At 34.0% G+C, this 15340-nt stretch overlaps 1 protein-coding gene across 3 annotated transcripts in view; it reads left to right on the top strand.

Annotated features, from left to right (window-relative positions):
• Nucleotides 1–15340, top strand: part of LOC128554949 (baculoviral IAP repeat-containing protein 2-like) — a 46351-nt gene extending 31011 nt beyond the window's left edge. For 2 of the 3 annotated variants that reach the window (XM_053536287.1, XM_053536286.1), the window contains 6 exons: nucleotides 3624–3764; nucleotides 5380–5514; nucleotides 11331–11396; nucleotides 11685–11768; nucleotides 13359–13489; nucleotides 14045–15340. In XM_053536287.1, coding sequence (XP_053392262.1) covers nucleotides 3624–3764; nucleotides 5380–5514; nucleotides 11331–11396; nucleotides 11685–11768; nucleotides 13359–13489; nucleotides 14045–14215 — 728 coding nt within the window. In that variant the 3' untranslated portion in view covers nucleotides 14216–15340. Of the gene's footprint in view, nucleotides 1–3623; nucleotides 3765–5379; nucleotides 5515–8832; nucleotides 8899–9185; nucleotides 9270–11330; nucleotides 11397–11684; nucleotides 11769–13358; nucleotides 13490–14044 lie in introns of those variants that run through there. The other variant, XR_008369739.1, reaches the window with a different exon arrangement.

Here is a 15340-nt window from a genome sequence, read left to right as displayed (position 1 = left end):
TCTTTGCTTACATTACAGCTTTAAAAGAATAGAAGTGTTTCGCGACAGACCTATGCGAACTGATCAAATCAATGAAAAGTGTAAACTTTTTAAAATTCGACGCCGAATTACGAGGAATAATTGTGTTCCTTGTCGTAATTTTCTACATATCTGTCAGCTGAAAGCCACGAACGTTCGCATGCTGAGCAAATAAATGAAAGAAAGAAATCAGAGACTATTCTCGTGACTTTGACGAACATCTGATGGATGAGAATGTTTAAATATGAATGTAACTGAGAACGATCCTTTTGATACTATCCGCCAGCGTCTGCAAAATATCTCGAGTGGAATACTCGGATGGAAACGGGTCAAATTAGACCAAACTATTAGAAATTCCACGATCACAATTTGATATGTCTTTTATCGTGCAAGTTGAAAAGGCTCTACTATTATTTCATTGTTTTAAATAGTAAAATACATGTTTATTTTTTTCTAAGGTTCCACGTATTTACGTCACATCAAGACGTCAATAAAATAAAATTCATTTTAGAAAGCGATTTTTATTAATGTGCATGTCAGCATGTTTGCCTTGGGAGACTTTAACGACTTCGAAGTTATTCGGGGATTTTTTTGTATAGTACGATTAAGGTTGTACTTTTTTCTAAATTTCAGAACACAATAACAGACGCGGTTCACGAGCTTGAGTCACTCAGCAATGGCTTAAGCGGAACTTCATGTGTACTAAGAGAATAGTTCAATATTTCAATGTGGATTTGTCTGAATAATTTTATCTCTCTACGTTTACTGATGAAATGGTTTATTAAATGTGGTATGGGTCGTACAGTGGGATGACGTGCCGTACAATAAGCTCATCTCGGTAATGTTGGGCATTCTTATTCCTATCGATCACGACGAGAGTGTGATAACCGCAGTTAAGAGTTGTTTTTCTTATCTTTGGTATATTGTCTTAAATAAAATGTCTCAAAGGTACATATCTCTGTTGTTTGTTTATATATTTACTCAAAATACATATCTACTTCTTGATCACAAAATTTGTCTTAAAAATGTCACTTACTCAGTTGATATCTTGCAAATAGAAAAGTTTCGTTTTATCCAGTTAAGTATCTTGCCCACTACTGCCATCCTCATTTTAACTTACATTAACTACAGTGTAGATATCTTGATTATAGGCAGTAAGTCAGTTATGTTATATTGTGCATTTTAATCGACCTGGCGGGGTGGGGGTTCGCGACATTTCACTGCATTATTGTGCAGTATATTCGGTAACCTGATTTCTTACTGGCCTAACGCTGTGGCCACTGTAGCTCTACCTATTTTGCTCTTCTTTTTTTTTTTGAGATTACCATTATTTGCATAAGTCAGAGATTAACTCCACATTTTAACTTACATTAACTATAGTGTAGATATCTTGATTATAGGCAGTAAGTTAGTTATGTAATATTGTGCATTTTAATCGACCTGGCGGGGTGGGGGTTCGCGACATTTCACTACATTATTGTGCAGTATATTCGGTAACCTGATTTCTTACTCACTGGTCTAACACTGTGACCACTGTAGCTCTACCTATTTTGCTCTTTTTTTTTAGATTACCATTATCAGCATAAGTCAGAGATTAACTCCACCCCGCCAGGGCAAATAAAACGCACTATAATAACAAGAATCTTGTAATCTAAATATAGCATCAACAAAATATGACGAAGTTATACGTTTTGAGCCCATGTTACTTAGCTGACGACTAGATTTACGAGTTAGAATCTAATTTACGACAAATACATTACAGTGTCAGTACATATCAAATGAAACAGGTGTAAATTAAAATGACTGGAATTTTAAAGGAATTTCTATAGTATTTATGCGCATCTGTCTGCGCAGCCATACTTTCTATGGAAAAAGTGAAGTGAAGTCAACATTTGTTGAAACATATGATAGATAGTCTTAAATATGAGGAATCTTATATGAAATAACATTTTTCAATAAGATTTATTAGTAATCAAATGTTGATACTGGTTCATCTTGTATTGAAATGTATCATACCAGATATGTATCACTTGTGGCTGTATTTTGACAGCGCATTTTAGTACAAAGACAGTATTGTTCATATAATGTTAGACAATTAACTTTGTTTTGATAAGACAATATGTCCTTTCAAATCATTTGGTATTCAATTATAGAAAGCATTAAGAATTTTTTTAACTTCTAGCAGATATAATAAATGTTGTCAAACTCATGCCATTTTTCCTCTGAATAGGTGTTATATTCAACCGGCCTCAACATTCCTGGTGACCTATACCTTTTGGCCATTTTTATGTTCACAATATAATTATCTATACACAAGGAAAAAAGAAAGAAACATTCTATGAAACATTTCTTTTTCAAAATTTAAAGATATTCTTCACTATGAGTAATTTTCATTGAAAAAAGTTCACAAAAGTAAATATAAAACAAGATTTTTTTTTTCATTTGTACCCATCATTGTAATAATATTGTAATATAAATATGACTATGATATGAAATACATATATGAACCTTATTTTTCACACAAATAAGCTTGGTGACCCAATTTTTTTTATTTGTTCATTGCTTTCAGCACAAACTATTTTATCAGATATATGAATTTGAAAAACAAAATCTATGAAACAAAAAAAAAGACTGTAAGAATTCTTTTTAAGTCCCCCGACAACATGGTAATTTACAATGCATCCGTATGACTGTCTTTGTCCCTTTAGTATGACAATGATAATAAGTAATAAACAACAGAATGTTCAAAATAAACTATTTTTAGCTAACTGTCCAACAAGAAAAGTCTAACAATAGCCACTTATTTATATGAATATGTGCCAGTAATTGGCATTACAGGCAGATTTGTCATGTTAGGCAACAAGAGCACTTTCTACTTGCCAGATGATAACTGGATATGTGATACTTTTAGAGAAAACTGTCCTTTCCGACTGTATCGTAATGGCCTTTTCACGCCTCCGTAGAATCAACATTTATTACAGGAAATTCATTTTGAAAATATTTCTGAAATGTCTAGGTCAGCAGCTCTCAAACACGGAAATATCTTACTTCCGAAGCATATACTGACACTTTCTGACAACATCAAACAGGACCTTTTGAGCGATTTGACGAAGTTCCAAAAATCTCTATTTACACTTGCTACGTTACAAACACTTGTGAGATTGGCGTTAATTCCAAGTTCAAAAATAATTTCGTAGACGAAAAGCTGACATGTCGTGCTAAAGCCCAGGTATTTTTGAATCGCTAGAAAATGCTGCAAATTGACTCCCCATTAGCAAAACGAAAGTCCACGCGCATACATTTTGACGGGGGGACCCTTGCGCGTGTCCCCTGACTACCGACCAATGAAAAGGCGACTTTTGTTTTCAAGTTTAGCATATTTACTTTCATTTTTTTCCCCTTTGAAAATAGCTGAAGGTCGAGTGACGTCATTTTCAGTGTCTGGCGGGATTGCATAAAAATGTGACCGGTGTCCTAAGGTTATGAGGTTGGCAGAAATATGCAACAAATCTGTTGTATATATTGATGTCTGCATATTTTGGACGGAGGTGGAATGCAATTAAGATAAAATTATTCTGTAGATCTATTTTTCTATTTTTTTGCAGACGGTTATTATGAAGTAGCATACGGAATCAGGACACCGAGATATCAGACAATGAAAGCAAGAGTGGATTCATTCATTAATTATCCACAATCTATCGACATTTCTCATCATCAGCTTGCAGTGGCAGGATTTTACTTTACCGGTATATTGATTTAAAAAATATAGCATTGAAAGCCGTGTATCACAATGTACAATGTACTTTTGCTTAGGAAACTATAGATATGCTCTTTAACCAGTGAATAAAATATAAAAGATTCGAATATGTAAAGTTTAAATTACATGTACGCACACGTGATATTACAATTTTCACATAATAAAATACAGATATGCATTTATAATAACCATTCGTAAAAAACCTTTTTTTCTTTTCCTATCCATAAGCTTTCATGAGTTACATCCCAGTTGGAATGCATGGAAAAACAGGAATTTAAAGCGTTTTCTAAAATCTCGCAAATCATTTGTGAATGAAATTCCAAATAAACGGAGAGGTTTTGTCATTTTACCTAGTGATATTATCTTAACACGTGTCCGACATCACGCGTTTATAACGTCATATTTCCTACCATGATACTGCTGAATCGTTCCTTGGCAAGATCACTCGTTGTGAATTTTGCAGATGTCAAACTGTGTTTCTGGCTTCACAAACGAGCCAATACGACGCTATATCATAATAATGTAGCTGTGTTCTTCATCTTGTTTTGCTACCATTTAGCTCAATTTCGGATATAAACGGCCTATAATGGATTAGAGGTATAATCTCTAGAATACGATCGCAAGTATTAAAATGTAATTGTCAATTACATTCTATCGAACAATAAAAAACAGGATGATTTACAACTGTTACTGTTTATATAGAAAATGTGACGGATTGAGTAAAAATTCCTGCTAAAAAAATTTTCTAACATATAATTTGAACAAGTAAGTGTGTTTCAACAAAGGATCGAGTAACTGACCATTGCCATGCAAATGACCGAAACAACAAAAAACCATATTCTTATTTACAATACGTTTACTTGAACATAATATGTGTAGTTCCAGGCAAAAACCTGTATTAGTGACATGATACAGTTCCTGCAATTGCACAATAAGATGTTTAAAATACTGGAAAATCATTGCTTTTCTTAAGTGCATGCAGAAACTAGAAACAAGTTTATTGTAATACATTTATCTAAGGGAAATCATTTCTACCATATTTTACAAGTAAATGTTCTTTGTGTTGTCATGGCAACTAAAATTCCAAAGCACCCATTTATCATGAAAATATAGAGGTGTAAAGATAAAAGGCCCATGATTTAACAAAAAATATAGGGTTATGTTTTTATTACGTAAAATCATTTGAAACTGTTCTTAAATTCAAATTCAAACGTATGAAGTTTAGTGAGTGATACGCAAAATCTGTCGCATTAATGACTTTAAATATACACGCCATGCACGGCCACGTCATAATACTTTCATGACATTCTTAACGTCACGTCTCAAAATGCCTTCAATGTCTTTCTTAAAATCATTTTAATTCTTGAAAAAGTGAACATAATTACTTCAATTTTTCAGATTTGGTAGGTAAATTAATGTTCTACATGAATACTTTGATTTTTTCTCATTTATACAAGATTTCTCAAGGAATATAATATATTATGTTTATACTTCAGCAGAAGTAAATTAAAAGAGGCTTGATTTCTTACTTGTTATTGTTATATCAGTAATGAACAGACAGTTAAGTACTAACGTAAAATTTCTTAATATATTCTCGTTTAAAGGTTACGGAAATCAGTGCCGCTGTTTTGCATGTGATGGCGGCTTTGAAGACTTGCATTCTGATTATGACCTTTTCGAAGCACATGAAAACTATTTTCCTGACTGTCCATACATGAAGCACCTGCACGGAATTGAAGGTAAGTATCTAAACAAAAGTGTACAAATAAAACAATGATAATACATATCACATCAGGCAGTGATAAGTGCTAACATACTTCATTTCTTTAATGAATGAGTCCAGTTAAACCTTTCACAAAAATCACAGAAAACAGTCATTGAAAACAGATTTTAACAAGAAATTAATATATTTTATGCTCGTGTTAAAGTGTGTACAAAATGACCAGTTCGTGAGATGTGAGAACGGTTAATTATGAAAAGAAACATTTCTTTGTTTCCACACATAAAATTAATTTCTTGGACCACAAAATTACATCATATTCGTTTATTCAAATGCTTTATTATGCTGAACATATGTTATGGCTAAATTTACACAATTTCCGAATTATTTATTTTTAGGAAAATTGTCAGGCAATTATTATTTTAAATTAAACTTTTAGAGTTTCTATCATCTACAAGCTTTTCAGAAAAAAATCCTGGATATAAGATTGGCGAGCGTGCTTGCGTGCAGGCAGACGGCGTCAACTTTTGTTTTCCGCTCAATAACTTGAGTTAAGAATGACCGATTCCAATGAAACTTAGAATATAGACAGCTTGAACAAAGAGGGAGTTTAGTATAGCATATGAGGTAAATAGGGTTGAGGGCAAGGTCACTGTTGCTGTAGATAGAAATAACGGTTTCCTCTCAATAACTTAAGTTTGTATTGATGTATTTAAATATAACTTGGCCTATATGAGCTTATAGGAAAACAAATTGTTGTATATGGGGTCACTGGGATTAAGTCCAAGGTCAGCATTACTTGATTAATCTGCATACTTAGAAATTTCCATTATGGCGCGGTTATATAGAGGGTTGGGCTGGGGAACGAATGTATCTCGGTCCAAATCCTACTGAGCGTCTTTTTCCTTTTCTTTTTGTAAAATAAGAAGTTATTTTAACGCATTGGTGCCAAGGTCAAAGATACTGAAAATATTTTTTTCTCAATGTGATTATCAAAACGGTGGTTTCCGATTAATAGTTAAAATTGGGATTTACTTACTTTCACCAAACATGGTGTACAGCAAGCACATCAGTTGACTGGATGATATTATCGGTCACTGGTGCTTATTTAAGAAAAATGGCTTTTACTCAGTATCTTTAGGTTAAGTACACCTATTGTCAGCAAACTTTGTGCGTATATAGCTTTTATCAAACACAAAGATCCGGAAAGCATTTTCCTGTCACTCGAGTCAACGTCAAGGTCGTTGTAACTAAATGTAGAAAACTGGCTTCTACTCAGAATCTTGAGTTTGGAATGAATCTGTTGACTTAGAAAGTTCCTATCTGTGACTCAGTGGACTGGAGCGTTGGGTTATGAGATTCTTTTTCGTGCTGTGGAAAATATGAGTCGCGGTTCAAATACCACTAATTGCCTAACTTTTTCGTAATAAAACAGTCATTTTAATGCATTTAGATCAAGTTATAACTTTAATTAGAATTGACTTACTGTCGCTAAGGTCACTGTTTTTAAGGTCACTGTTAATGAAAATAGAAAAGAAAAACGGTTTTTGCCCAATATTTTTAGTTTGGGTACAAGATATCTTTTATCATAGAAGCAGTAATTATATATGACAATGATTCATCTACTTTTCTTAACACTCTACTTATGAATGGCATGATTGGATGCAGTCAGATACGTATAATAGAACACGGCCCTTTTTAAACAAGACCGTTTGGCGTGATGCAAAGTCTGAAAACCTGGTTTTTGTGGGATGTACCACGTTTCTTGTAATTTTATAAGCTCACCTGTCACTACGTGACAGGGTGAGCTTTTGTGATCGCCCTTCGTCCGTCGTCCGTCCGTCCGATCGTCCGTCCGTCGTCCGTTCACAATTTCTTATCTGCACGATAGTGGTTTCATTTATGATTTTATTTTAACCAAACTTGCACACAACTTGTATCACCATAAGATCTTGGTTCCTTTCTTGAACTGGCCAGATCCCATTATGGGTTCCAGATTTATGGCCCCTGAAAGGGTCAAAATTAGCTTTTTTGACCTTGTCTGCACAATAACAGCTTTATTTATGATTTGATTTTTACTTAACTCGCACACAACTTGTATCACCATAAGATCTTAGTTCCTTTCTTGAACTGGCAAGATCTCATTATGGGTTCCAGAGTTATGGCCCCTGAAAGGGCCAAAATAAGCTATTTTGACCTTGTCTGCACAATAGCAGCTTCATTTATGATTTGAATTTAATCAAACTTGCACAAAACTTGTGTCACCTTAAGATCTTGGTTCCTTTCTTGAACCGACCAGATCCCATAATTGGTTTCAGAGTTATGGCCCCCGAAAGGGCCAAAATTAGCTATTTTGACCTTGTCTGCGCAATAGCAGCTTCATTTATGATTTGATTTTAACTAAACTTGCACACAACTTGTATCATACAAGATCTTGATTCCTTTCTTGAACTGGCCAGATTCTTTTATGGGTTCCAGAGTTATGGACCCTGATAGGGCAAGAATTAGTTATTTTGACCTTGTCTGCACAATAGCAGCTTCATTTATGATTTGAATTTAATCAGACTTGCACAAAAACTTGTGTCACCATAAGATCTTGGTTCCTTTCTTGAACTGGCCAGGTCCCATAATGGGTTTCAGAGTTATGGCCCCTGAAAGGGCCAATATTAGCTATTTTGACATTGTCTGCGCAATAGCAGCTTCATTCATGATCTGATTTTAACCAAACTTGCACACAACTTGTATCACCACAAGATCTTGATTACTTTCTTGAACTGGCCAGATTCTTTTATGGGTTCCAGAGTTATGGTCCCTGAAGGGGTCAAAATTAGCTATTTTGACCTTGTCTGCACAATAGCAGCTCCATCTATGATTTGATTTTAACCAATCTTGCACACAACTTGTGTAAGGTCACACTTAGAGGTCAAAGGTCATATGACTTTGTTTTGTGTGTATATTGCTCTGCATTTGCGTTGCATTGCAGTGCTCTTGTTTTTATTTGGCAGATCCTTCTTTTGTTCACTTACAATAACATTTTTTAATTACTTCCCTTTTATGTTACTATAAATAGCTTATTTAATAACTTTTTTATTATTGGCGTAGGGAAACACCGAGACCACTTTCCTGTGGTACAACATGGATGGTACCTCCAATTTATAGGTGTATTTTGACATATCTGTACCTTAAAGAAAATTTCAACTATAGTTTCTCATGATTCTTTTGATTGATCTTGATTATGATTTTTTGACCTTCTTGTCCTTAAGTGCAAATGACAGGCGAGCAATATAGGACCATTATGGCCCTCTTGTTTTAAATTACACCGGTTTTTTGCATGAAGATCTTCAACAGATTGGGTGGACAATAGCAGAGGTGAATACAGCCAGAACTGAACTAGAAAGAAGAGGTATTACCCCTTAAAGTAATTTCAAAATCTTTGGTGAAACATAAACTCTTTATAAAGTACCGGTACTCTTTTTCTTGTAATCAAAATTCAATTGATATATCTTTGCTCGAAAAAGTAAGTGTTTTTGGTCATTAATATACATAATTGCAATTTTTATAATATTTTAGGCTTACTTTTGGTGAAAACGCAAGATCACAAATATATGTTATCGAATTAATGTAGCGTTAAGTAGCAGAAAAGTATATTATTTGACAGCTTGCCATTTACTGACCTATTGTTTATTGAAGGAAACAAGTTCCCATCAGCTGAATAAATTGCGAATACGATTCTTGATACGACGCCGAGAGCTGCACTTTCAGAATATAAAAGTGGTTTGTATCAGTTCTTAATGTTATGTTTGTTTAATTATACTCAGAGATGGCATTTAATAAATTAAATTAAGTTAGAGTAACTGCTTTGTATTGTCTGCTGTATAATGCGCATTACTGAAAATGCGACATATTTGTCTAAAATTTCTAGGCTCCCCGAAGTGGGAGCGTATTGTCGGCATCTAGTCAGTCTGTCCGAGCAAACGAGAGAACATTTTTTGTAAACTGAGGAAAATAAATAACGGTAATTTGTATTAATTCCGTATTACTTATAGGGTACTCTCTGTCGCTTGTTAGGAACTTTTAAACAAAAGATACCTCCAGTAAAGGTCCGTTCATAAGAACGTTCGTCTGTCCGTCCGTTACACTTCTTACCCGGAGAATAACTCAAACAGTATTGAAGGAACCAAGTTTTAACTTTATATATACAATGATAGAGCTCATTGAGAGGAAGCGCATTGAGAGGAAGTGCAATGACAAGGAACAGTAACTCTACGTGGTCTCATTATTAATTATCTCCTTTTCTAGAAAACCTTGTCTTGGCATAACTCTTTACTTTGAAAGGTTTTAACCTGATACTTTACATATTGATAGAGGTTAGTGCGAAGGAGTACAGTGACAAGGAACCATAACTCTGTGTGGTCTAATTTTTTAATTATCTTCCTTAACCTTATCCGGGACAAAACTCAAATACTATGTAAAGTATTGTATTGATACTTTACATATGCATTTTGGTCAGTGTGTAAAGTTCAATGACAAGATATCATAACTCTAGGTTGTCCCGTTTTTGAATTAACTCCCTTTTAGAAAACTTTGTCCGGGTCATAGTTTGAATACTATATACGTGTACGATATTACCTTTACTTACTCATAGAGATCAGTGAGAGGGTGTGCAGTGTTAAAGCACCGCAACCGCTGCTGACCATTTTTCTTCGTAACAACCTCCGTGACGGCACGGTATTAAAGGCGTATGCTAGAATTCCCTGTATATGAGATGGGCGAAGATTTTCCCAATAACAGAATTTCTTTAAACTTTGGATATTGAAGGACAATCATCTAAGAAACAAAAATATGCAATAAAAATCATAGGTCACCGGTATCGAAAAAGAGTTATCTGCCCTTGAAAACGTCATTTTTGGTGGAAATGCCGTTTTCAAGGGCAGATAACTCTTTTTCGATACTGGTGACCTATGATGTTTTTGCATTTTTTTGTTTCTTAGATGAATGTCCTTCAATATCCAAAGTTTAAAGAAATTCTGTTATTGGGAAACTTTTCGCCCATCTCATATACAGGGAATTCTAGCATACGCCTTGATAAGATCTTGGTTCCTTTCTTGAACTGGCCAGATCCCATAATGGGTTTCAGAGTTATGGCCCCTGAAATGGCCAATATTAGCTATTTTGACCTTGTCTGCGCAATAGCAGCTTCATTTATGATTTGATTTTAACCAAACTTGCACACAACTTGTATCACCACAAGATCTTGATTCCTTTCTTGAACTGGCCGGATTCTTTTATGGGTTCCAGAGTTATGACCCCTGAAGGGGTCAAAATTAGCTATTTTGACCTTGTCTGCACAATAGCAGCTCCATTTATGATTTGATTTTAACCAAACTTGCACACAACTTGTGTAAGGTCACACTTAGAGGTCAAAGGTCATATGACTTTGTTCTGTGTGTATATTGCTCTGCATTTGCGTTGCATTGCAGTGCTCTTGTTTTTATTTGGCAGATCCTTCTTTTGTTCACTTACAATTACATTTTTTAATTACTTCCCTTTTATGTTACTATAAATAGCTTATTCAATAACTTTTTTATTATTGGCCGTAGGGAAACACCGAGACCACTTTCCTGTGGTACAACATGGATGGTATCTCCAATTTATAGGTGTATTTTGACATATCTGTACCTTAAAGAAAATTTCAACTATAGTTTCTCATGATTCTTTTGATTGATCTTGATTATGATTTTTTGACCTTCTTGTCCTTAAGTGCAAATGACAGGTGAGCAATATAGGGCCATTATGGCCCTCTTGTTTTAAATTACACCGGTTTTTTGCATGAAGATCTTCAACAGATTGGGTGGACAATAGCAGAGGTGAATACAGCCAGAGCTGAACTAGAAAGAAGAGGTATTACCCCTTAAAGTAATTTTAAAATCTTTGGTGAAACATAAACTCTTTATAAAGTACCGGTACTCTTTTTGTTGTAATCAAAATTCAATTGATATATCTTTGCTCGAAAAAAATAAGTGTTTTTGGTCATTAATATACATAATTGCAATTTTTAAAATATTTAAGGCTTACTTTTGGTGAAAACGCAAGATCACAAATATATGTTATCGAATTAATGTAGCGTTAAGTAGCAGAAAAGTATATTATTTGACAGCTTGCCATTTACTGACCTTTTGTTTATTGAAGGAAACAAGTTCCCATCAGCTGAACAAATTGCGAATACGATTCTTGATACGACGCCGAGAGCTGCACTTTCAGAAAATAAAAGTGGTTTGTATCAGTTCTTAATGTTATGTTTGTTAAATTATACTCAGAGATGGCATTTAATAAATTAAATTAAGTTAGAGTAACTGCTTTGTATTGTCTGCTGTGTAATGCGCATTACTGAAAATGCGACATATTTTTCTAAAATTTCTAGGCTCCCCGAAGTGGGAGCGTATTGTCGGCATCTAGTCAGTCTGTCCGAGCAAACGAGAGAACATTTTTTGTAAACTGAGGAAAATAAATAACGGTAATTTGTATTAATTCCGTATTACTTATAGGGTACTTTCTGTCGCTTGTTAGGAACTTTTAAACAAAAGATACCTCCAGTAAAGGTCCGTTCATAAGAACGTTCGTCTGTCCGTCCGTTACACTTCTTACCCGGAGAATAACTCAAACAGTATTGAAGGAACCAAGTTTTAACTTTATATATACAATGATAGAGCTCATTGAGAGGAAGCGCATTGAGAGGAAGTGCAATGACAAGGAACCATAACTCTGTGTGGTCTCATTATTAATTATCTCCTTTTCTAGAAAACCTTATCTTTGCATAACTCTTTACTTTGAAAGGATTTAACCTGATACTTTACATATTGATAGAGGTTAGTGCGAAGGAGTACAGTGCCAAGGAACCATAACTCTATGTGGTCCAATTTTTTAATTATCTCCCTTAACCTTATCCGGGACAAAATCAAATACTATGTAAAGTATTGTATTGATACTTTACATATGCATTTTGGTCAGTGTGTAAAGTTCAATGACAAGATATCATAACTCTAGGTTGTCCCGTTTTTGAATTATCTCCCTTTTAGAAAACTTTGTCCGCATCATACCTCGAATACTATATACGTGTACGATATTACCTTTACTTACTCATAGAGATCAGTGAGAGGATGTGCAGTGTTAAAGCACCGCAACCGCTGCTGACCATTTTTCTTCGTAACACAACCTCCGTGACGGCACGGTATTAAAGGCGTATGCTAGAATTCCCTGTATATGAGATGGGCGAAAATTTTCCCCCAAAAATGACGTTTTCAAGGGCAGATAACTCTTTTTCGATACCGGTGACCTTTGATTTTTTTTTTTTTTTTTTGCATTTTTTTGTTTCTTAGATGATTGTCCTTCAATATCCAAAGTTTGAAGAAATTCTGTTATTGGGAAAATTTTCGCACCAAATTCTAGCATACGTCCTTAACTTGATTTTATATATTCATAGAGATCAGTGACAGGGTGTAAAGTGTTAAAGAAACACAATTTTTGCTGACCACATCTCTCCCTAAAACAGCCAACACTTATGCTCCAGTAATTTCGGGAAGCATCCATCAGTGTTACCGATCGCATAATCTTCTCTGAACATACTGCCGGGAATTTCGACTTCATACTTTGTCCTGTGTATCATGAGTTCATGAAAATAGAAGTTATTTTGATGTCATAGATATGATTCAACATGATAAAAAGACTTGACGCAAATGTTTGACATAATGCGACATTTTACAAATTGCCAATAAGCCTGAAATTTGTTTTTCTGTCCAGAACAAATGTAGTATGTTTACGTTAATGTAGTTTATATGTTATTGTATCAGTCTGCTTATATTTCAGACAAAAAAGACTATAAGAAAGTGCTGAGAAAGAATAAAACAAAGTTGGTAGATAAACTATCTCCAGACGTGCTTTTAAAGGAATTTCTAACGTGCAATTATTTCACACGCTTAGAATATCGACAAATAAAGGTATATTTACCGTTTTCGGCTAATTGAATATCGAAATTCATGTAGGCTGTTTACTTTATGTTTTGTCATCAAAACAAAGGTTGTAATCAAGATTTCATTTTATTGTTTAACTCATGTAATAACTATTATATACACATGCTTGGGTTATCAAAATTGTCTCTTCCAAAGCTGTGTTATTACTGATACCTATGAATTACTGAAACAATTGTTAAACTTGTATTTACATATCTGCTATCTTGCCATACATGTTATATTTATTTCTTTGTAAGTATATTGAAGATATGCTGATGGATCTTGTTTGATTTATTGCATAATAAAGATTCTTCTTCTTCTGCTTATTATTATTATTATTGTTATAATTGCAGTTACTGTAATTCGCAATGCCTGATCTATGAATATAAAATGAAACATATAATTATATACCAATTAAGCAATGTCTTTACATTTCCCATTTTTAAAATATTTTAAAGAAATTACTTTACCTAATTACTTATTCATATAATGAAAAATTAAAACTACCTGGTCTTTAAAATTAAGCTTAAATATATTTCACAGGATTTGTCTCTGCCATCAGAAAAAAACAAAGCAATACTTGACAAGGTGATGACGAAAGGCGACCAAGAATATAACATGTTTAAAACTTGCCTGAGGCGAGCTTACCAAGGACGTCTAGCTGATTTTTTGGAGAGTCAAGAACGAAGAATGTCGACGTCATCACTTAATTAAAAAATCACAATCAGCTGAGTTTGCATCTAATTCATATCTTTTGCATTTTGCCTGAAATCCAGGATCTTGATCTTGATCCCATAAACAGTTCTTTCTGGTGTTTTTGGACAGTAAGAGTATTTACTTAAGCATTGAGACTATAAAGTACCTGTGTCCTTTAAAACGATAGTAGAAATATTCATATATGTACTTGAAGTTTGAAGTATTATATAAAAGTTGATGATGAAGACGTATAACCTTACGAGGTCTCATCAACTGTTATTTAGATTTTTTTTTTAATTATTTCATTTACAAACATAATACCACATTAAACTCGGTGTTGAAAGAAGATCAGCCGTAAAATTTGTGTTTTGAGTCGAGAATAAAGGGAAATGACAATTCCTTTCCTGCATAAGGCTTGACATACAATGCCTGAGAGAATATCGCTGACGAATCAAGGATCAGACGTCAGAAGACAATAATTTCAGTCGTATTTCTTAAGTTAAAGCACTTCTAGATATGGATGGATGATTCATAAACTAATGTCCCATTCCATCAATATTACAGGAGTTGTATAGTTACAGTTTTATATTCCAAAAGAGTCTACAAAAGTAGATATATTTAATGGTGGGACACACTGAACCATAAGTATTATTTATGACGGCGTCTTAAAGACGTTGTACCGCGATAGATAATTGATATTTACATTCTGAAATCATACTTATTACGTTAAAATCTGTCATATTAAAGTTCAGCAAAGTGGAAATAACGATTTAAGAACACTTGTACTGGTATGTTTTGAACAAACATTGTATTATTATTTAAATTTGTCTAAATGTGGCAATTTCTTTTATGACGTGTGACCGTTGTCACCTGTGCATGTTGAGCTCGTGTAGTAATTCATGTGATACAAAATTCGAAGCGATCATTCGTTAACTTTAAATGCTTATCAGTCGTACATCACAGGTAAATTATCATCACTTCAATACCCTTAATGTGACATTTCATAGTTGTGTTGATATTTCTTTTGAAAAATACGAAATTCTATAAATTGGCCAAGTTATTTTTCATCTACCACAGTCACTGGCACCAGAACAGAAAGAAAATGCCTCTATACATGTTATACCTTACCCCTAGGTATTCTAT

This window comes from Mercenaria mercenaria, unplaced genomic scaffold (assembly GCF_021730395.1).
Source record: "Mercenaria mercenaria strain notata unplaced genomic scaffold, MADL_Memer_1 contig_893, whole genome shotgun sequence".
NCBI lineage: Eukaryota > Metazoa > Mollusca > Bivalvia > Venerida > Veneridae > Mercenaria > Mercenaria mercenaria.
The sequence above is the reverse complement of the archived record's forward strand: the minus strand, read 5'-3'. Positions and strand labels throughout refer to the sequence as shown.